General features: G+C 41.0%; 1 protein-coding gene across 4 annotated transcripts in view; it reads right to left on the reverse strand.

Moving 5' to 3' along the window:
- The window catches only part of Ankrd45 (ankyrin repeat domain 45), a 42,798-nt gene extending 21,589 nt beyond the window's left edge, over positions 1-21,209 (reverse strand). For 2 of the 4 annotated variants that reach the window (XM_033762098.1, XM_033762097.1), the window contains exons 1-5: positions 21,130-21,209; positions 18,775-18,959; positions 15,217-15,482; positions 14,151-14,619; positions 6,068-6,410 (exon numbers count right to left, since the gene is read on the reverse strand). In XM_033762098.1, coding sequence (XP_033617989.1) covers positions 6,068-6,410; positions 14,151-14,492 — 685 coding nt within the window. In that variant the 5' untranslated portion in view covers positions 14,493-14,619; positions 15,217-15,482; positions 18,775-18,959; positions 21,130-21,209. The remainder of the gene's footprint in view (positions 1-6,067; positions 6,411-14,150; positions 14,620-15,216; positions 15,483-18,774; positions 18,960-21,129) is intronic. The other 2 variants (XM_010635602.3, XM_010635601.3) reach the window with 2 other exon arrangements.
- Between the last annotated feature and the right edge of the window lie 2,404 nt (positions 21,210-23,613).

Consider the following 23,613-nt stretch of genomic DNA (forward strand, 5'->3'; position numbering starts at 1 on the left):
AAGGTGAAAAATAAAGGATGCAGCCTTAAAAATCGTTTCAGACTGATTCAGTAAACACGGAACCAAAGATCATTGTATTAGCTTACTGTTTTGAGAGTCCCCAATTAAACTGGGATTCAGGACAACTAGCAACTCTACCCTAACAGGAAATGAAGAGGAAATGGACGTGGGGGTTTACAGTGCACCTTTCGCAGGGTTCTCTTTACCTGGTAGGAGACCTGCCAATGCCTTGTTGTGTGATCTGCACCAAGCAGTTCTCCAGACAGGAAACCTGCAGGGTGGCGATGTCCTTGTGGCTCTTGTCTGACCCATGTCCAGGTTATGCCTACCTGGCCATCACCAGGCAGAAAGAGCCTGGAGGTGAGCAGTGCTGCAGGGGAAGACCCAACCTCGAGTAGCCCCTAGTTCTCCAGGTGTGAGGTGCAGATTCAGTAAACCACATTAGGAAACAAGTTCAAAGGATTTTACTTACAGACTGAGGGTGTAATGAGTCAGGAGGGCCCTCCTCCTTCCCAAGTCATGCAAGGCAGGAGTAAAGAGGTAGAAAAAAGAAAAGTGTGACAACTAGCAGTATATACAAGGGAATATATGAATTGGGTGTAACTTTAAATCTGTGGGTAAATGCCTCAACCGTCTGTTTAAAAAAGGAAGCAGTGGGGCCAGGGATTTAGCTCAGTGCTGCCACTGCCTACCTCATAAGCACAAGGTCCCAAGTTCAAGCCCGGTACCAAAAAAAAAGGAAGCAGTGGAAAAGTGAGGAGGTTCAGTGTTCTAGGCAGAAGAGCTGCCTCCAAGATTTTATCTCTGGTCACCAGCTGGCCCCCTTCTGGTATAATGTAGATCTGGTGTCAAGGGTAACTGAGCTTTGCTTCTGGTGTGAGAAAATTAAATATATTCAAAGTAGATGCCAGTACAAAATAAAATTATAAAACTGCACCATACTTTCCCATGTGGATACACTTATGGCTTAACGGGCCAAAGAAGCATGTACTAAATACTACTGCAAGAAAACTTGACCAAAACAATGAGTTAATATGAAGAGCTACAGAGCACAAGCCACTTTGTGTGCACTTCATTTAATCTTCCCCATAACCCAGAGAGAGATATCATTACCTCCACTGGGGTATACAATGGAAAGAGCAGCTCACAGAGCCTATGCCTTGCAGGGGTTGGTTGGGTCTGTGAGGGTGTGGCCATCAAAAGGAAGTATCCAGAGCCCTGAGTTAGTTCTTGTGAGAGGACTGTTTAAAAAGAGCAAGCCTGGCCCCTTAACCTGCCTTTCTGTCTGACCACGTGATCTCTTCCTCTTGCGTGTGCCCCCACCTTGATACCATCCAGCAAGAGGTCTCCACCAGAGCCCAGGTGGACCAAAAGCAGCACCCTGCCTTTGGATCTCCTGCACTAGGAGCTAAACAAACCTCTTTACACATTACTCCACCTCAGGTATTTTGTTATAGCAATAGAAAAATGGATTAATATACTATGTGAGGTAATGCAGATGTCAATTAGCTAGGCTTAACCATTACACAATGTATATATGCTTCAAAATGTGTTGTACACAGCAAATCCATATAGTTTTATCTGCCAATTAAAATTAATTTTAAGGAAAACCAAAAAATACTACACCTAATAATGTTAAATAGGAAGAAAAGGGACAAAAAGGGAAGGGGAAAGAGGAGGGGGAGGGGAAAGGAAAGAAGGGAATGGAAGTGGAAACTTTGTATATAGGGAGGGTTGGAGGGGTTGAAGAGAGGGACAGGGGAATGGGGAAAAAATAAGAACCACCATGGATTACGTAAAGGTGCAAATTTCCAATGATGAATGTCATTACATTATATACCTTAAATGTACCAATAAAATTAATTTTTTTTAAAAAAGAACACTATATCTATTTTAAAAAATCACTATTTTGTTACTTAAAATGGTGGATAAGTATTCCAGAATACCAGAAATATTTTAATACTGACACTGGTCACTATAGTGCCTGCTATACCCCGTCTCTCACCTCTCTGTCTTTGCTAGGTAACTCTTAGTCATTCTCCAAGACTCAACATAAGCATTGTGCTCCCACCCCACGAAACCTTCCCTGAACATGCCGTGTGATTCCACGTAGAGTTGGCTTATCTCTACGCTGAGCTACCGCTCTCCCTTATCTTACCAAACAGTAACTGTTAGTCTGCATATCTGTTTTCATCTATATCACGGACTCCCCAAAGCCCGACCCGATTGATCTTCATGATGCCCAGTTCTGAGCACAAGGCTCGGTTATTCCTCTATCCTTAGTAAAGGTTTCCCGAATGTATAGAAAGACAGTTTAAAATGGTAATTAGCTCAATAACGCCTGTTTAAGTACAGGCAGAGTTCATGGCCAAAGCTTTACCAGAACCGGAGAGAGCTCTATCACCAGTGAACTGAAAATACAGAGGCCTGTCATTGACTCAGTCATAGGACAAGGCACTTGTAAATAGGCACAGTAATGCACAGAGCTAAGACTGTTTCATATTCCTGTCTTTGGATCAAAGTATCTAACTCTTCAAAACTGCTATGTGAAGGGAAAGGATATCCTGAATGCAAATAGGACACTGATCACCTTAAAAATCATTTACCTTCCTTTTTGTTCCTGAGTATCATCCACAGGTAAGTGGCATACATCGTCTTACTTTATAGAGGCACCTACACTGCAGTCTTCACCCATGTCTTTTAGTTTTGGCCAATGGTTTCATGCACCCCCAATAGATTACTGGCATTTTAATTGCTGATTGAGTGTATTTATATCACTGCTATACTTAAATAATAGCAGTCTTTCCTTAATCAACAGAGAATATCACTACACAAATGCTCTCATTTTTTTTTTATTAAAATGTTTTTCTTAAAACCTTTAGGACTGACTAGATATGATAGCACATGCCTATAAGCCAGCATTCTGTGACACGGGGACAGAAGAATCACAAGTTCAAGCCAAGTCTTGACAATTTAGCAAATTAGCAAGATCCTGTCTTTAAAAAAAAATACAAGGGCTGGGGTTATAGCTAAGTGTGAAAGCCCCAAGTTCAATCCCTAATCCTATTTTTAAAAATCTTCAGGAAGCCCTGAAGAAGAAATTCTTTTAAGATTTAAGAAAATGAACATCACTAGTAAGTGATCTAAAAATAAAAATCCACAAGTAGAAGAAATGAAGAGGGACGTCACAAAATGGCTGACTAGAGTAGCCTGTCACCCATTACTCCTTGCTATGGTTTAGATCTGAAATGTCCCCTAAAAGTCTCGGTGGGTTCAGAGGTGGGGCTTTTAGATGGTTACTGTATCCCTGGGACACTATACTCCATGGTGGATTGATATATTGGTAAATTTATGGCTAAATGCACTGTTACAAAGTAGGGCCTGGTTGGAAGAGGGGTGTCACTGAGCGGTGAGCCTGTTTCCCGCTCCAATTCTTTCCTTCTCTCGGTCTCTGCTTCCTTGCTGCATGAAGTAAGCAGTTCTCCTCCACCAGGCTCCTCTACTGTGCCATTTCTGCCCTAAAGCTGGCCAGCCAAGCATGGACTGAGACCTCTGAAACTAGGAGCCAAAATAAACCTCTCCTTTAAATTGCAGGTGTGAGGTTTTTTTGTGTGACAGGAAAGCTAACTAAGACATCCTGAAAAAAAAAATCCACAACTTATTCTTTAAACTTCTGTACTCTTACTAGAGGACCTGAGAAAGTACAAGGGAAAAGAGAAAGCAAGTGGTAAGGTCCGTGCAGAATACAAAAACCAAGATACAGCCATAGAAAGAGGGCATGGTACCCTCCCTCTTCAACACTGTCTCTTGCCTGGATCACCTTGGAGCCATGTTGGACTTCTTATACCAAAAGGTACTCAGTAGTCCCCACTGCTGCTGCAGACTACACAGGAGTCTCCCGGACCCTCACACGCAACCAAACAGTTTGGAGAGTTGCCCAGAATTTACAAAGCTGTACTGCAGGAGCCCACATTGTAAACCCTGCAGGGCCTAAGCTTCTACAGTTTGGCACCATCTTGAAATTGGAGCTACTATTACAGTACCTCCCGTCCTAGAGGCTGGCATCCACACCATACCTCTACCCTGAGATTCCAGTGTTATTCCACCACCTTCACACGCAGGTGGCCACAGCAGCAGGACTCATGCTACTCAGAGCAAAAGAACCCTGGAGAACCCAGACCCAGGCTTCCAAATCCCTATGGCAAACACACACACCACACTCGCGTGCGCTCCAGGAAACAGGCAGACTTGTTGAGGAAATCGACACGTGGCTAGTGGTGTGCTCGGTTGCAGCACAGAACTCAGTGTTCTGTTTGCTTTCCCCACCTACCAACATGTGCAGGGACATGCTTCTGCACGGACATTTGCCACGTCCCTCCGTGAATGCACAGGGGAGGCTCAGGGGCAAGTGGTGCTCACAGGTTCCAAGCTGGCTGGGGAGAGCGGGCTGAGGGTGCGCAGAACACAGCCCTCAAACGCCATGGAGTGAATACAGCCCTGAGACACACAACGGAACACTGACAGCCCCACCCCACCCAGCGGGAAAAGCAGGACAGGACTCAGCGCCCACACACGACAGCCTGTCAAGTGAGTGAAGAAACACAACAGGTCCCAGGTGCAGTCCGTCCACACCCAAGAGCTGGCAGATTACAGCACTACAGGCTGTGAAAAGAAACTGTATCCACTTCGTCCCTTGAAGAGGTTAAATTTTTGGGACTCGTTTCTCTTTTTCTTTGTTTTGTTGTTGTTTGTTTGTTTGTTTGCTTTTTGTGGGGGGAGGGTTGGGAGGTGATAGGTGTTCTTTCAACTTTTTTCTTGTAATTTCCTATTTTTCGTGTTTATTTTTTGTTACATCTAATAGTTTGTTTTACCTAATTTTACTTTCCTTCATTCTTTAATTGGATTGTTATCTCACTTTCCTCTCCTCCTCAGTTCGCTTTCCTATTCTTTCTTTGTATGCTTTTGGTGCTGGAGATAGAACAAGGGACCTTGTGCTTGTGAAGCAGACGATGAGCTAAATCCCCAGCCTTCACTTTCCTATTTTAAGTTTTAATTTTTCTTCAATTTTTCCTATCCCCCACCTCCACTTTTATTATAATCACTATGAAACCTTGTGAATTTTAGCCTTTTAGCTCATCTCTGCTATTGCTAATTTCTTTTCTTTTGTTAATGGTGATTACAATAATGATATAATGGTTACAGCACGTCGATTATTTTAATTGGTTTTTACTGTGTGTTGATATCTGGTTTGTCTTTTTGCCATTGTCATTACTTCAGTTTGTCTTCACTCTGAATGGCGATGGGTATACAACCCTCAAAGAAAGACTGGATACTAAGACCCTCAAATACAGAGAAACACGAGAAGTATGAAAACAAGGCAGCATGGCTTTTCACCGGTAACTGATGCAAGACATTGAAGTTGATGAAATGCCAAACAATTGAAAAGACTAATTCATAAAAGTATCAACGACTTGAGGGAGGACACAAACAAACTGCTTAATGAATCAAGGAAGATCATGTAGGAGATGAGGGAGCAACATAACAAAGAGATAAAGATTCTGAAGAAATTCCAATCAGAAATTCTGGATATGGGGCCAGGGATCTAGCTCAGTGGTTCCATTGCCTGCCTTGCAAGCCCAAGGACCCAAGTTTGATCCCTGGTACCAAAAAAAAAAAAAAAAAGACAGAGAGAGAGAAATTCTGGATATGAGTAAATCAAATCAAAAATTTAGTGGAAACCAATAAACAGGACCAAGCAGAAGACAGAATTTCAGGGCTTGAAGGCTGAGGAATGAATTATTATGTACAGATACTAATAAAGACAAAAAACAAATTATGAACAAAACATTCAGGAATTCTAGGACACAGTTAAAAGATCAAAGTTTTTTTTGTTTTGTTTTGTTTTGTTTTGTTTTTTAGGCAGGGTCTTGCTCTGTGTCCCAGAGCAGAAGGTAAAGTATGTACAAGACAGGCACATCACACACCACATTTATCCAGCCATAATGACAGTACACAGTATCACTAGATAGTGATAAATAAGGCTGATGAGAGATGAAAGACAAAATACCTCTGGCAGTTTTTTCATTCAGATTCACACCGTATTTTGCCAAAGCTCTAATTACATCACTCTGCCCGGCCATGCAAGCTGCGTACAACAAATTTCTCCCAATGGTATCCTCTTCCAAGAGTAGCTGCATGGCATCCTTGTGATGAGGATTTTCAGGATCCTCAAAAATCTTCTGCAAACCTTCTATATCTCCTGTGAGAGCTGGTTTTACAAGGGGGTTCTCGATGCCAGTTTCCTCTGGTTCTTGGGATTCTTCTTTTTCTTCTTCCTGAGAGAAACATAATGATTTTTCTGAACTCTCTGACTCTAGCTGTGCTTCTGGCTCCATTAATTCCAAAAATACCTAAGACCAAAAAGAAAAGTTATAGAAATCTATTCAAACATATCAGTATGTATTTATTCATTTCATCAGACAACTGACAATATAGATGGGATGAAAATCTTTAACTACTTGAAAATGATAATGAAATAAGATGCTTTGGCCAATAAAATTTACTGTGCATAAGTTGCCTAAATATATGCTAAAATGCTAAATGCTTGATAAAAACAGTACATTCAGCAGGAACAGAAGAGGTCAAAATGAATTAAATTCATTAGAAAAATGCTGAAAAAGAATGTTCAAGAGATTATCCGCCCAAACAAGGCTCCTCCTTCTTAGAGAGGAGAAATATAAATGGGCCACTGGAGGCAAATTATGGAGATTTTTTAAAAATCAGGCACTGGGCTAGGGATTTAGCTCAGTGGTTCCACTGCCTGCTTCGCAAGGTCCCAAGTTTGATCCCTGGTACCAAAAAAACAAACAAACAAAAAAAATCATAATGAGACAATTAATAATGTGAAATAGGAAGTAAAGGGCTAAAGGTGTAAGGAAAGTGGGAAGGGTGGGGGAAAGGTAATAAGGGAGAGGAAAAAAATATGAGAAACTGAAAAAATGGAAATAAAGTGTTTGTAAATGGGGAGGGGAGGGGGGGTGAAGGGAGGGCAGGGACAAGGGGAAAAATGAGAATCAAGACCTATTATGTAAAGGTACAGAATCCCAATGATGAACGTAACTGTATTGTATACCTAGATTGTACCAATAACCTCAATAAATAAGAAAAAAAATCAGGCACTGATATTTAGACAGAATCTGTTCACTCAGTAATACTGAAAACGTACTGAATATTATGTAGGTTTTTATGTGAATCACAAAAATGACAATCAAATTTACCTTCTGCCCTCAACAGCTTACTATTTCAGGGGAGAAACTATGACAGGCATAAAAATGTGTGCTGTGACAAATGGTAGGTACCATAACACATGAAATTCTATGGGAACTTAGAAGAGACAAAATCAACTCCAGCAGAATTAATCAAGCAAGACTTAATAGTGCTCCCTTTGGCAGACTATTTATCAAATTGGGAATTATTAATAGAAAAATACCACGGTCTCCTCATATATACAAGAATGTATCTTTGTCCACAACAGGGGAAAACCAGTGCCCAAGAAAAGGACCATAAACTGATATATTCCTACAAAATGGCAGATAACAGTTGAGATGAATAAATTACAAATATATCATGTGGTAAACAGCTTCTGACATGGCTCCCATGGTGAAGAAAAGAAATGGGATAATACTGAAAAAAATGTAATATTCATTTTAAATTGGCGGAAAGTTAGAATCCTCTGTTACTACTGTAGCTCTAACATCTTTCTTCTACAAAATATATGTAAGAATAATAAGATACTGACATTAGGAACTGTTTGAGTATAGATACTAGAAAAGCCAAATAAGATTGACTTATATGTAGGGTTTTTTTCCTCACATAAGAAATTTAAATATAAAAATTGTTCACCAGATCAAAAATATAGATCCAAGCTATTTTTGTCATTCTATCCCATCATAGTAATTAATGTGCAAGACTTTCACCTTCATGGGTGTTGCCTGATGGTAACAAATAGCCATTATAATTTTTGCTATCACATCTTTGTGCATGGAAGAAAGAAAAGGGAATCCCTGATAGGATACCAGCGATATCAATCCCTTTTAAGAGGAAAATAAAACAAAGTCTTTCCTAACAAGTCTCAACAAATTTTCAGTTGTATCCCAAAGATCAGACCGGGACCTGACAATATTATCTTTAAGAAAGGGGGGAAGGGTAGTATCTCAATTTTCTAGCCTCCATACAAGCAAGGAAGATGGGAAGTGAGAGTTGGATTAACCAATCAACCGTGACTCCACCATATCACTGCGACCAAATCTTATCTTTGAGATTGTTGAAACCAATTCCTTCATCTTACAGAAGAAATACAGTGGAAACTTAAAATCATTCTTGGCATGTGGCATATAACTCTCCACCCTCTCATACACACATTTCTATGCATGCCTGTGCCTTCCTTAAAGCATCGTTAATTCTGTTTTAGGGGATTCCTCTCACGGAAGATGAAGTTAACTTCCCACTACAGAAGGCAAAGAGGCAAAGTCCTCATTCTCTACACCTCAGCACAAGCCCGGGACAGGCACATGACTGGGCTCAGCCTAACAGCCTTTCGATACCAGGATCCTGACTCTGGAACAAGGGATACAAGGCCATGAAGGTCATTCGTCAAAATGGTAGGGCAGTGTGCTGCTTGCAACTTCCTGCTATCAGCACACGCGATGGTTCTTGTGGTTCTACCCTCCAGAGTTCCCTTGGTCTCTGCTCATTTTCAGCCTCCCAGTGATTACAGGGGCCCCTTACAGAGCTCAGAAGCAGACTACTAGGTGTCTTCCCCACTATCTAACCTCCCCTTCTTTGGGGTTAAAACTCCACATTCTTTTCCTTTAGCCCAGTTTTTTAAACCAATCTTTACAAGATAGATATCTCAACTATTTACAGCATAATCCACTGATTCTATTTTTCAAAAGCTGAGTGCCATCTACCAAATTGAATTTATGACCCACTAAGTGGGTTGCAACCCACAACATGAAAAATAACATTAACTTTGAATAGTCACCATGGAGACTATACCAGGAACTCGATGAGAAGGCCTCTAAGGACAGTGTTGATGGTTAATAACTTCAGTGAATTTTGTTCCAGTATAGCCAAGACAGTTCGAGTTACATCTGCTTCACTGCAGATAATTCTTAACAGCACCTATTCTTCATTCTCCAAAGTGTCCATTAGTACTAGACATTTGATCACACTATTAATAGCAGTTGTGATCTTCTGGAACATTTCTGCTAAGGCCATTCGTCCAAACATTGAGAACAAAGGCAGGATATGTTTGAAATGCCTTTCCCCACTGTACCTTCAGGGGCCCAGGCATCAAAACTCCCATTTGTGTTTCAGAGGTGTTGCTGCTACTGGGCTTAGAATAGCTTCTCATCTCTTCCATCCCAGGTTCCCAAATCCGATTTAGGCCAACCTATAAAACCACTTTCTTCTTAAAATTCCCCTTAATTCCTCTCTTGAAATCACCTTTGCTCCTCTCAATTCCAAGAGCCATTATTATTGTTTGTAGCATACAACTTGTCAAATGTAGTATCATGCTATTTTAGTTTTACTATCATTAATACGTATAATCATGTGAGTCAGTGGGGTTCCCCATGATATTTCCCTACATATACATAAACCATGTCCATCCACTCTTCCACTCTCAACCCTCTGCCAGGTATATTGTTTTCTAATTATTTGAAGTTTTTAACACATCTACCCAATTAGATTGCTGGGGGCAAGGATCAAGCTTTATGTTTGTTTTGAGCCACTTTCGGACCTCCCACAATTCTTGACGAGTCATACATAACTCTTAAAGCCAAGTTTGCAACTGTCAGTGCTTTTTTTTTCACAGCCAAGAGCAATGGGCTTTGGCGTCAAGAAGACCTGGGATCACAATCCATCCCTAGAACTGTGGCACAGTAATGGGCAATACACATACTCTCTCGCAGGCATCACCCGAGAACCTATTCACGATTGTTTGAGAATTAAAATTAAGTTAGATGAGGTTCGCACCAAGCACATGGTAAGCACTTGGCAGAGCTCCTACCATTGTCATCACATCATCAGTCCTCAGCAAAATCGTCACGAGCCAAAGGGAAAGATGGTAGTGCTGTTTATTTCTGCTTAATATGAAGTATTCTTATGTAAATTAATTTGTACTCTATACCACCAGACACTTGATAACAGATTATTCCACATCTAGACATCAGTCTGATCTCAGTTTCTTTCTTTCTTTCTTTTTTTTTTTTTGTAGCAGGGATAGAACTTGGGGCCTTGCACTTGGGAGGCAGCCTGCGGCACCTCTGAGCTACTTCCCCTGCCCAATTTCCTTTCTTTCTTTCTTTTTTTTTTTTTTTCTTTGTAGTTGAGGCTGACCTGGAACTCACTATGTAACCCAGGCTGGTCTCAAACTCACAACAATCCTCCTGCCTCAGCCTCCTGAGTGCTGGGATTACAGGCACACACTACCACACCCGGCTTGCATGCTTGCTTTTTTTTTTTTTTTTTACTTGGTTTTGCTACATAGCTCAGGGGCTGGCTGATCTCAGTTTCATTGAGAGATTTGGACACAAATTAGATCAACTATAGAAATCTGATCCAGGCCAAAATGCCCAAAGCTACTCTCAGTATCCCTGCAATGAAGCTGAATTTCTATATCAGCCAAGGACTAACATGATCAGGACAATGGTCTTCAAATTCTTTGATCTCAGGGTTCTTACAGTTTTAAAAACTAAGAACCCTAAAGAATTTTTATTTGTGTTGGTTATATCTATCAATATCATATTTGAAATTAAACTTTAAAATCTCTAATTTATTAATTCATCTTAAAAGCAACTGTATGTTAACATAAAGAAACAAAGTTCATGAAAAATAACTATACTATTTTCCAAAGCAAAAATAAAGTTAAGAGAAAACTAGAACTCTTCCATTTTTTAATGCACAGCTTAGCAGAAGACAGACGAAGTCTCGTGCCTGATATTATTCATCACCTACCAGCCTCTCGGGAAGACCCTGAACAAACGTGGGAGTAAAGAGGCAAATAGGGTGCTATTAATAAGCTGTTAGTACGAAAACCGTCCTTGTCATGGATTCCCTGAAAATATCTTGGAGATGCCCATGGAGTCCTCAGACCACAACTTCAGAAGCACTGGACTGGGGACAGCCCTTAATACACACCAGCTAAAGTCAAATGCTCAAGACCAGAAGTACAGAATTTCAGATTTTAGAAGTTGTTTGGGTTTTCGAGTATTTCTATCGACTTTACTAGATTTTAGAACATTTCAAATTCCTGGCTTTTGGATTAGGGACCTATAATACATCTTTTTATTTATTCATACACACACACACACACACACACACACACACACACACACACACACACTGTTGGTTTTGTTTCTCTAGAAAATCCTAACATGGGCCAGGGATTTAGCTCAGTGGTTCCACTGCCTGCCTCACAAGTGCAAGGTCCCAAGTTCGATCCCCAGTACCCTAACACAAGAAAACTTGTGCTGGCCATGAGATCAGTAATGATACTAATGAAAGTGGTTTTTGGAAAATACTGTAGTACATAATATTGATTTAGTAAAAATCATGATTCTCAGAGTATGATCCCATAGGATCAGCACCAGAATTACCTGGAGGCTTTGTGAAACCTGCAGAGCTGTCTCACCCTCAGAAAGTGAGCTTCATGAGGCCTGGGTTTCTAAGTGACGCTGACACTACGAGGCTAAGGGCTGCACTTTGAGACCCTTAGGAATACATCATTTTTAAAATAATGATTCTGAATTGCTCTTGTATTCAAAGTATAAGATAAGCCAGGCACTACACACCCATAGTTCCAGCTATGGAAGAGGCTAAGGCAGGAGGATCATCTGAGTTCAGGCATTCAGAGCCAGCCTGGGCAACATAGTGAGAGCAATCCTCTTTAAAAAAAAAAAAAAAAAGGACCGGGGATGTAGCTTAGTAGCTCCATGCCTGTCTGGCAAGTGCAAGGTCCTGAGTTTGATCCCCGGTACTGCAAAAACAAAACAAAACAAAAAATTTAACACAAATCAATAGGTTTTAATGTAACACAGTATGAAAAAGTTTATTGATGTGGCTTCAGGTTCCACATTGCAATTAACTTTAATAAATAACCACTTGTCAAGTTTTGGTGCAGTCACCAAAAAAATGTTCAATTATGGAAAAATTATATTAAAATACTCTTCCTTTTCCCAATTTATTTATATATTTTTTAACTCAAATAACATGTTGCAAAAACTGACTGCAGAAGCAAACATAAGAATTTATCTCTTTTAAGCCAGAAAATTAGACACTTGGAAAAATGTAGAACAAGGCCATTTTCTAATTTTTCTGTTTGAGAAAAATTGTCATGAGAAATAATGTAATTCATGTTAACAGGTGTTTATTTTTGTTATTTTTAAAGGAATAGTAGACATTTGAGATTCTTAGACTAATTCTAATTCTATCTCATACCAAAGCTCTTTGAGATCACTAATATTTAGGAGTGTAATGGAGTCCTAAGGCCAGCTTTGAGGACCACTGCTTCCGGACATGCATGAGACCGAGATGAAGCATAGAGTCTTGCCCCAGACTGGGTGCTGTGGCAGGGCCAGGAGGCTCTGTAGGAGGGAGGACTGTGTAGCAAACACTCCAGCCCAGGCAGAAGCGAAGTCACAGCAGAAGCCAGGACAGCTGAGCAGGCCAGGAGGCTCACTGGGGCCTGAACAAACCTGTTCAAAGGCACATGAGCCACAGCTCATAACCATGAATACTATAAGGGAAAGGAGCAGTGCAGGAAGGATGCCCCAGGGCACAGATGGCAAAGGAAACCAAATACTGCCCCATAATTCATTTCACGAGCTGTCCACATCCATCTATACACCCAGGGCTCCATCTCAAGGAGAGAGTCACAGAAGGTAGCTAAGACTCTTAGCATCTTTATATGAGAGAAATCAAACACTATTTGGAGAAATAAGCTATTTATTGATGTATTAATTTATTAATCAATAAATTTTCTCTGCCCAAATAATATCATGAAATAAAACTGTAACCCTGTTAATATGACACAAGTTTCCCAGAGAATATGAGCATGGGGAGTAGACAGGGAAGGCTGGAGTATGACGGGAGTGCGGTATACTTTTAATCCTTCTCATTATGTATTATATGACTTTTCTGAAATGAGGACACAACCTGTCCTGCCTTACTAAGTGACTGTGAGAAAACAAGTCTAGAGCCTTTTAACTATCCAGTGTGAACACTTCTGAAGCTGCTGGGACCAAAGTAATAAAAGAATCATATAAGTCAAGGTCGGAAAAAACACTGTAAACCAGCAATTAACAAGTGAGATAAGGGATACACAATGGTAGGCAGATGTTTTGAGAGTAAAAAGTCTACAACCGGCTCAAGGTGGGGAGGTCCCACAACGGCTTCCAAGAAGAGGTAACACTTCTGATATCCAAGAGTGGAAGGACTCTGTTTATCGTGGCACTAAGGATTGAACTTAGGGCCTTGTCATTGAGCTATACCTGTAGGCCCCCTCCCCGTGTTTGACAGGGTCGTGCTAAATCCCTAAACTGCCCAGGCTGGATTTGAACTCCGGATCCTCCAGCCTCAGCCTCCCAGGCAAAGTGGAAAGCGTCTGAAAAGAAGAATCCGGGCAAGAAGGCGGATGTGGCAGCCTCAAGTTGTGATCCCGGAAGTCGATCCTGAAGGATCTTTTAAACCAATTCTTATTTTTTAAAAATTTGGTCTAAGGTCGTTAGATTCCAGCCCTAGGAGAATCTTCACCCCCGCCCCCGCCTCCGCAGCACTGGGCCCCCAGGCTTGCACAAAGGGAAGGCCTGTGGAGCAGGACACCGTGACAGTCCCGCTGCGCCAAAGCGGACGTCCCCGCGGGAGGACGTTGACCACTCCTGTGCTCTGAAGTTTAAGGTCCCTCGAGGCCGCCTGCGGGGTACAGACCGTGCGCAAAGCTCACGTCGGACCCAGAGGCTAAGGTCGCTGCGGCTGAAACCCTCGTCCTCCGGGTCCTGCCCAGGCAGCCCCGAGGGCATTTGCCCTTCTGCCCGGCCCCGACCCACCCAGCGCCCACCCGAGCCCTCGGCGCCAAGATCCCGACTCACCGCTCGCCGGACCCCGCTTCCGCGGTTACCATGACGACAGAGCGCCCGGCGTGGCAGCCCCGCCCCTGCGCAGAGGTTCCGGCTGCGCGCGAAGGTCAGGGCTGCGGAGGGGCGGTGCGCGGCGGCGGAAAACGGAGAGGAATTCATCGAAATGATCGAAATCAGTGTGTTCAGATGGTGACCTGAGGGTTTTTTCTTCATTTTGTAAATTTTCTGTAATATACTTACTTTACAATTTAAAAAATAAAATGTAAAAATAAGATGTGCACGTTGCTTGGCGGCCCTTGTTAGTCGTATCGTTGACCTTTGGATGGAAGCGTTTTCTGGAACATGAGGGTGCATTCTAAAAACTACGACGATTGTAATTACAACAGACGGCTTGGTTTTCCGGTTGTTCCAGATCTTCTGCTGTGTTTATAGTCATTGTCACACAAGGAACACTTCCTGACCCCTCCCTCACAAGTGCCAACTAGATGGGAGCAGAAAGAATTTGGAAATTAGATCCCTCTTGATTCAGCAATCTAAGATGCACAGCACAACTGGGAAGAGGAAAGAACTAAAGTATAAATAAACCAACAGAGAAACGTTGATTGCCCTGTAAATCATATAACTGTCCACAAGGGTCACAAACTGAAAACCAGAAAGTTTTGTGCTTGTATTGATCCGTTTTAGCATTGCTGGGACAAGATGCCTGACGTACACAAATTGAAGGAGGAAATAATTGTTTGGCTCAGGGTTTCAGAGGGCTCAGTCCATGGTCAGGAGCCCCAGTGCAGGTGCATCGTGGCAGGCGGGCACAATGGAAGGGGAGCAGAGGGCAGGGGAGAAGCATCAGTGAGAAGTACCCTCCCGTGTATGATCATTGTGAGGGTTACACCAAGTGTGTCTGGGGGATGTTGAAACATTCCTTCAACATGTCGTGTGGAAGTTCAAGACATATTGTCCGAATATGTATATTCCCATTATACAGTCAGGGACTGGAGAAATGACCATTAGATGGACTTGCGGACCCACTGGACCTTCTGTGAGCCAGATCTTGAGCAGTATTCTATTTATGGACACTTACCTTCTCCCACTCTAACAGGGGACCTCTGGTGTTGCTTTAGATCTGTAGGTATCAGTGTCAATTTGAACCCTAATTCCAAACATCTTAGACAATTTCAGCATTTCCATTTCCTCAAGCTGTATTTGCTGAATAAATTATTTTAAGTCTCCTGAGAAAGGACTGGGGAAATCATGTCTCTTCAGAGTTGTCGTGGTGTGCCAGATCCTTCCATCTGGGATAGACCTCTTCATCAATAAGAAGGCTCCGGATTTGCAAATGGCTCAGGTCTAGAAGCAGCAAGAGATCATGGCATTTTATTGGGGTCACTGCTCTTAGCCTCCTAACCAGCCATACTTAATTTGCTTTGTTTATATGGTTTAGCTGCTGTTTGTTTGGTTTTGTTTTTTGTGACTAGGATTACTATGTTCCATTAACCATTTCTAGAGCTCTCTATAGAATTCCCCTTTTCCATTTTGACCTCCCTGCTCATTCAGCAAATGCATCTTCCCGGCTTCTGAACACTGTTATGTCACCATCCTCCACTGGGGAGGGAAAAAGGGGTGGTCCTATTATCCCCGTTGCAATTAGTAAATGCAATTCTGTGACATCTCTGACCGTCAAACCAGGTCTATAGAGGAGAGCCACCACAGAACCTGTTAGTGATTCTCGTACTCTTTCAACACCACCTTCCTGATTACCTCAGTAAATGAACCATTCTGTGTGGTCTAGTAGGTGTCCGGCCTCATGTAGTACATGCACTTTAGCATGCTTATTTTTCTGAGCATTCTAATCCTTTCTTCTACTCCCTTGCATAGTAATCCCGACATTTCTAGTTCATTTCATATGGCCATCATTTTCCCATGCTTATAGGAGAGATTCGAGTGGCATGTCTGCACTAATTTTAGGGGTCCCTGTCAAGCTGTTAAACCCTGAATCCCAGGAAAGTGTTCCTAGATTAATTAAATCCTCATTCAACTTTATATTCTTCCTTCCTCTTTGATCCAGCACCCTCAGAATTCAGTGCTATGGGAATTCTTCCAGGTCCTCAGCTCTTCTGGAATACAATCCCTCTTACAGGTTGATTGTTTCTCCCTAATGATTCGCATCTTGAAATTTTAACCCTCAGTACTTTGACTGTATTTAAGGAAAGGGAAGTCATTAGGGAGGGCCCTACTTCAATACAAGATATCCTTCCAAGATGAGGAGATTTGTTTTTTTTTTCTTTTATTGAGTTTATTGGTACATTTTAGGTATATAGTACAATTACGTTCATTATTGGGATCTTGTACCTTTACATGACAGGTCTTGGTTCTCATTTTTTTCCCCTTGTCCGTGCCCAAGATGAGGAAAATTGGACAAAGACACAAACGGGAGAGAAGATAATGTGACGAGGAGGAGGAGATAGTCATCTGTGGACCTGGGGTAGATACTTCCCACAGGGCCTCCCTGAAAGAACCAACCCTACTAATACATTGATCTGGGACTCCTAGCCTTCAGAACTGTGAGAAAATTAATTTCAGTTGTTTAAGCCTCAGCCATTTCAACTCCAGCAAACCAATATTTTCCCTTTCCTCCATTGTCAGGCACAAATTATGTTAAGTTGTAACTTAATTCTAGTTATTTGTCTAGTGGCAAAAAGGAGGGAAGATGGGGCTGATCTGGGAGGGCTCCGCAATCTCCAATCAAAGGAAGGGGCATTAGCCCAGAGGAGGAGCAGGCCACTTTCTAAGTTTCAAAGAGTTCAGGGAACTCTGAGAATTGAAGACTGTGGAGTGCACAATCCCAAATGTCTGAGTCCTGTACGTTACGGTTCTATTCTTTCCCAAGCAGCACTTTGCTCTTAGCATTGCAGACTCGCCAATATTCAGAATTTAGTCTTCTTTGAGGCTCTGCTATACTTATACTTAAGTGATGGACCTGATGATCTTCAGTTTTTCCCATCCTCTACTTGTAGAAAATCCATCTTTTGTTTATTTACCAAAGATGTACTTTAGTTTTTATGCTTAGTATTTAATTGCCAGATTAATCATTCTCAACCTTTCAATAGATTTCTTTAAAGTATCAAATGACCGCACAGTTAGCATCAGCCCACCCATGGGTTCTCTTTATATCTCAAACACCCAATACACTGCACCCACTGGAGTATTTCTTCCAGCCAGAATGTACAGTTCACTAATAATGAGCATTTTAACAGTTGCAGTCCAGTTGTGCCAGGAAATGTCCGTGTTGTTTTTGCCACCAGCAATGATAGTCTCTCTGCTAGCCTGGAAGCAGGTAAATCTCCCACGAAAATGCCATTATCATGACTATTGTCTTGACCACTCCTGATGCCAAGTGTCACAGCTGGGCTCCCCAGGAAGTATACTCTGAGATTGAGTTTAATATGCAGAAAATTTGTTAGAGCTCATGGGATCAACACCTGTGCTAAAGGCCAGAAATCGCCAAAGGGAAAAGTTTGCCTGCAATGTAGTCTTAGCAGAGTCTTCTGAGGCCCCTCCAGTGCTTGTGCAGTAAGACACATCCACAGCAGGTTTGTTTGTTTGTTTGTTTGTTGACAGGGTCTTGCTAAGTTGCTAAATCACCAAGGCTGGGCTAGAACTTGCAATCTTCCTCCTTCAGAACGCTGGAGTTACAGCATATACCACCACACTCAGCTAGGAGAACTGGCTACTTATACCCTCTCATCCACCAATCACTGGGTGCAGGGTACCTTAGAAAGGGAGAGGGGCTTTGGGCAGGCAGGACTTTTCCTCCAAGGGCCTTCCCAGAAAGGTCTGGCAGCTGAATTCTCTCTGCCAGCAGCATTTCTAGCACCTGGTAGATTATGTGTGTCACTCCTGGAGGATGTCTAGGTAGCTCATTACAGCACTAACTTTATGCCACCAATTTTTTTTTTCTTTTGTACCTGGGATCCAACTCAGGACATTGCACTTGCAAGGCAAGTGGAGGCACCACTGAGCTAAATCCCCAGCCCCATGCGGCCAGTTTGACAGGCACTTAAATTCATTTGTTTTTCAACATTCTGGAATTGGGGTGGTTTTTTTTTTCCACTTTTGACTAAATTTTGTTTTAAAATTGTTAAAGACATTTAAATAAAGTGGCTTTAATTTTATTAAAATAAAAATGATATTTAACAGATAATTTTACTTCAATAAAAATAGATTTTCCTTGTGATTTTTAATAAAGAAATATATATACTTCCAAAGAAATACTACTTCCATCCGTAACCTTTCCACCCTCGTTCCTCCTTTCTCCTACATAAACCTCGTTCCTCTTATCCTCTACATATAATCATTTTTAGTAATTCTTCGTTTAGTTTTCCATTTCAGCAATATGTAAATAAAAATTTTAACTATAAGTAAATACAGCCATGTATTACATTTCTAGGCATTTCTTAAACAAAGTTATCATACTACGAACACTTCACCTGGCACTAGAGTTTGAATGTTGAATGTCCCCCAAAAGTCCACATATTGAAATCCTGGTCCCCAGCTGGAGATATAGTTCTGGAGGCATTGGAGCCTTTGGGAGGTTGAGCCTTGGGGAGATTCTCAGATCGCTGGCGGATTTTTGGATTACCTGCTTGTGCAGCATTTCCCTTTGCTTACTGGCGGTAAAGTGAGCAATTTTGCTCCGCCACAGACTCTTGCCATTGTGCGCCACTTCGCCACAGGCTCAAGAACAACGGGGCCGGAGCGGGAGATTTAGCTCAGTAATACCGCGCCTTCCTCGCCAACGCAAGGTCCTGAGTTTGACCCCCGGTACTGCAAAAACAAAAACAAAAAAACAATGGGGCCAATCGACTATGGACTGGAAGCTCCAGAACTGTGAGTCAATATGAAACTTTTCTCTTTTAAGTGAATTTTTCCAAGTATTTTATTCTAGTGATGAAAAGTTGACTTAATTTTCATCACTTAACCATATACCTGAGGAGTTTGCCATAAAATTATTAAGAGATCATCCTCACTTCTTTTTATAGCTGCATAATCTTCATTATATGGGTACCCCATAGTTTATTTCATTAGTTTCCCACTGAGAGGCTTTTGGATTGTTTCCATTTTTTTGCTCTTACAAAGAATCCTGGAGTGATTCACTTGTGCTTAACTTTTTAATTTAATTTTTATTTTTTGAATTTTTGCAAGTGTTTCCTTGGTATAACAGAATTGCTAGGTTTAAAAAAAAGAATTACTAGGTGAAGATATAATTTTACTAGATCTTGCCAAATCTCCTTCCACAGAAGTTTTACTATTTTTGCACACATGCCAACAACAAATGAAAGTGCCTTCTTCCCTACAGGGAATAAAGCAGATTTTTCTATTTCTTGATTTGCCTACATGATAAGTGAGAAATGTGCCCCAATATAGCTCTAATTTATGTTTATCTCATTATGAGGAAGATTGAATATATTTTCAAATGATTAAGAGTATTTTATTTTTCGGTGAATTGGCTGATCATATATTTTGCCCACTTAATATGTTTTTCTCCATTTTTCAGAGCCATTTATATTACATTATGAACCCTTTATGACAGACAAATAAAATATTTTTTCTAATTGTTATTTGCTTTTTACTTCATTTGTCTCTTTCCCATGAAAGTTTTGTTTTTTTTGTTTTTTGTACCAGGGATCAAACTCGGGAGCTTGTGCTTGCAAGGCAGGCAGCAGAACCTCTGAGCCAAATCCCTGGCCCTTTACCAGTGGTTTTTCTTCTGGTCTTTGAGTCATGGTCAGGTAAATGTTTCTCCATTCTTTAAAAAAAATGCAAGTCTGTATACTATTTTTATTCAATTGTTATTTATATTTAAATTCTTGATATATGTGGTTATTGTAGGGCATAAAGACTCAAGACTCACCTTTCTTACCCCAATTTGTGGCCATCTCAGAGGTGGCCCTTTGAGTTTCCCACAGGAGCTTCAGAGGTCTTTTTTGAGACTTTAATGGATTTAAAGAACGAGTCCAATTTTATGTTTTCTGCAGTTGTATCAGCAATACTTATTAAACAGTTTCTATTTTCCCCCACTGATTTGAGATATCACCACTATTATGTACTAAGTTTCCATGTGTTCTTAGGTCTATTTCTGTATTTCCTGCCCTGCTGTATTTGCTCATATGTTAAAACCACAGTTCGAGCATATGGTAAAACCACAGGTTTTTTTTTTTTAAGCAAAAAAAAACAAAACAAAACAAAAAAAAAAATCACAGTGTTGACAACTCTTGGAATTACTCCTCTCTACTGCTTCTGTTTTTAGCATATTTCTGCATGTTCTCATTTGTCTATTTGTTCATGAACTTTATAATCAATTACCTAGTTCTCTAAAAACTGTGATGCTGATTTTATTTGGAGCTATAATTTGACTGGTGGTGTCCCCTCCCAAATTCATGTTGAAACTTAATATGCAATGCAACACTATTTGACGTGATTTGGGGAAGGTGAGTAAGCCATGTGGGTTCTGCCTTCGTGATTGGGATTAGCTCTTTATAAAAGGACCTGCAGCTCAAACGAGTGTGCTCTTGACCTTACAAGGCATGTATGGACCTTACATAGGAATTATTTTATGTGTATGGAATTGATTTATCTTACCCAAGAACATGGACTAGCTGTCTTATCCAATTTAACCACGAACACAGATTGTCTCTCATATTTTTTGAAAGTCTATTTTTGCTTCTTTCAGGAGTGTTTCAGAGTTTTCCATATATATGTTTCATATAACTAGTCACTCTTGACTCAGATTGGTAAGGATTTGAATTTTCATCTATAGATGAGAAAACTTATGATTAACTAGAATAATAATCATATGATTGCTTGAGATCAGAGTCAGCACTGGGACCCAGGTCTTCTGGCCATCATTATAGTATTTTCCACAATACCATCTACTTTGTGTTGCTATACTAAAACACCTGAGGCTGTCACTTTATAAAGAAAAGAAATTTTTTACCTTATGATTCTGGTGACTGGAAGATCCAAATAGCATGATGTCGGATACTGGTGAACTCCCTCTCACACCACCACTGCATTACAAACTGGCAAAGACAGATGGAAAATGGTAATGTGCAGAAGGGACTAAGTGTGTGGGCAGAGAACAGTGAGGGGAATCTCAAAGGCGACCCATCACACTTTCCCTTACCCACTAGACCAGATGTGGGTGCCTTGTTAAATGCTTTCCTAGCACCCTGTAGGTCATTTTCAATTATATCTCAACTGTAACAAAACAATCAGCTATATGACTCATAGTTTAATTTCATAATGCCTATCTCCACAAGAATGAAAATTCCACAAGACGAACAAACAAAACATAATTTCTGATTGAAAGATTATGAGTGAAAATTATCTGGCTGTTGCCACTGCCTCACAACCAATTAAGGCAAAATTAATCTTAAGCACACAGTATTTTCAACTGGAAATTGAAGCTCCCTGAGGGCACTGATGGCAGCAATCTTGTCATTATTGCAAATGCCAGGTTTACCATATGTATATTTCTAAATGGAGTTCTCTAGGCCTTAACTTAAATAGAAATTGATTCACATTGAACTGCTCCACTCTAAAAAGAAATAGAGCAGCAGAAGCACAAGCCAGGTTGTTGTGGGTTGGAGAGTGAATCACAGACTTACAAAAATAGAAGGGACTGCTCTTATCCTAGCCAGCAGCTTAAAAATCGAACTTTGGTTAGCATTATTTCTTAACATTGTTATACTTTTATTGTTACTATAGTTTATAACAATAAATAATTACTAGTATAAATTGTATTTGAAAAGAAGCTGTAGCCATTGCTCCAGCACCAGGAAGGTAGCCTGGGCCCCGATCCACCACAGAAAGAAGAGCCAAGCCTTTTCCCACCCAGAGCCGCCATCGCTCCAGTGCCAGGAAGGTAGCGGGCTCCCCTGAATCCCCTTAACTCCCCTTACCTCCCCCCACTGCACGCACTCTCAGACCTCCTGATTGTGCCAGTCTTTGGGCCCACTCTGCAGAGGCAGAGGTGGTCATAAAGGGTATTTTTCTGAGTTCCCAACTTTGAACATCTTTAAAGAAAGGGCATGGGAAACTTGTAGTAGAAAGGTGTGGAGTTCAACTGTTCACAAGGTTGGGGAACTCAATCTGGGCCTTGCAGCCCGAGGTCAGTCTGCATCATGGGGTTCAGCCATCAGCTAACTGAGATCAGGGGTCTTGCATCCTAGCTCTGTCTGAGCCTTTAAATGGTAAGTATACTATATTGAAACGTTTGTTAACTGCAGACATGTTCAGGACTGCTTCTTGATTTCAATTTAATTCAAATGGTTTAAGGGTGATAGACTAATGACTACCACAGGTGGTCAGTTTCCAAGCTGTGCTTGATCATAATGTGTTGCTGATTGTACCAGTTGGAATAAAGGATTGTGGTTGATTTGATGAGCTATTTTCTCTGATGCTATGAAGATGAGAATGTCTGTGGGTTGTTAGAGACCCAGAAGCTAGGGCGCAACAATATCAGGAAGATTTGGGAGATAACCCAGAGATTAAACCAAGGACAGCCCAACAACAAAAATAAAAATGAGAAAACACTTAAGCAGGACACAAAGACAGACTTCCAGTTCACCAATGGCAAACAGTAGGGCAAATGAGGATGAAAAGGCTGATGGTGAACAACTAGGACAACCTGAACTCAAAGCACAGGAGGTAACAAAACAGATCAATCAGGCTCTAGAAAAATTCAAAACAGAAATAATTTTCCAGATAACCATAGAGATGGTGAGCAAAATGAAAGTTGTGAATCAAGACTCTAGAGCAGAAACTGACAAAAAAAAAAAAACAAAAACAGATGAGTTCAGGACCACGATAGAAGCCATGAAGGCCCAAAATAAGAAAGAAATGGAAAAAATAAACACCCAACATAGGAAAGAAATGGAATCCATAAAACAGATTCAAACAGATATCCAGGAGATTAAACACTCCATTGAAAGTGTATGCAACAGAATAAAAGAATGCGAAGATAATCTCTCAGATATAGAAGATAAGATTGCAGTCAGTGACCATGAAAGAGAGGTCTCTTAAAAACAGTAGGGGATCATGAGAAATCAATCCAACAACTCCTAGATGATGCAAAGAAGAATAACATAAGACTGATAGGAATCCATGAAGTAGCAGGAGAAAATACAAATGACTTTAAAAAGCTCTTCACAGGATTAATGACAGAAAACTTCCCAAACAGAGGGGAAGAATTTGACATTCAGATAGGCATATAGGACCCAACTAGCCACAATCAAAAACAATCTATACCTAGACATATTATAATCAAGATCCCAGAAACCCAACAGAAGAGCAAAATACTACAAGTAGTAAGAGAAAAGAAACAAATCACATGCAAAGGAAAGCCCAACAGAATCACAGCAGACTTTTCAACACAAACCCTTAGGGCAAGGAGAGCCTGGAGTGAGATATTTCAAGT

This window comes from Fukomys damarensis, unplaced genomic scaffold, assembly GCF_012274545.1.
Source record: "Fukomys damarensis isolate Sample0158 unplaced genomic scaffold, DMR_v1.0_HiC HiC_scaffold_11, whole genome shotgun sequence".
In the NCBI taxonomy this organism is placed as follows: Eukaryota; Metazoa; Chordata; class Mammalia; order Rodentia; family Bathyergidae; genus Fukomys; species Fukomys damarensis.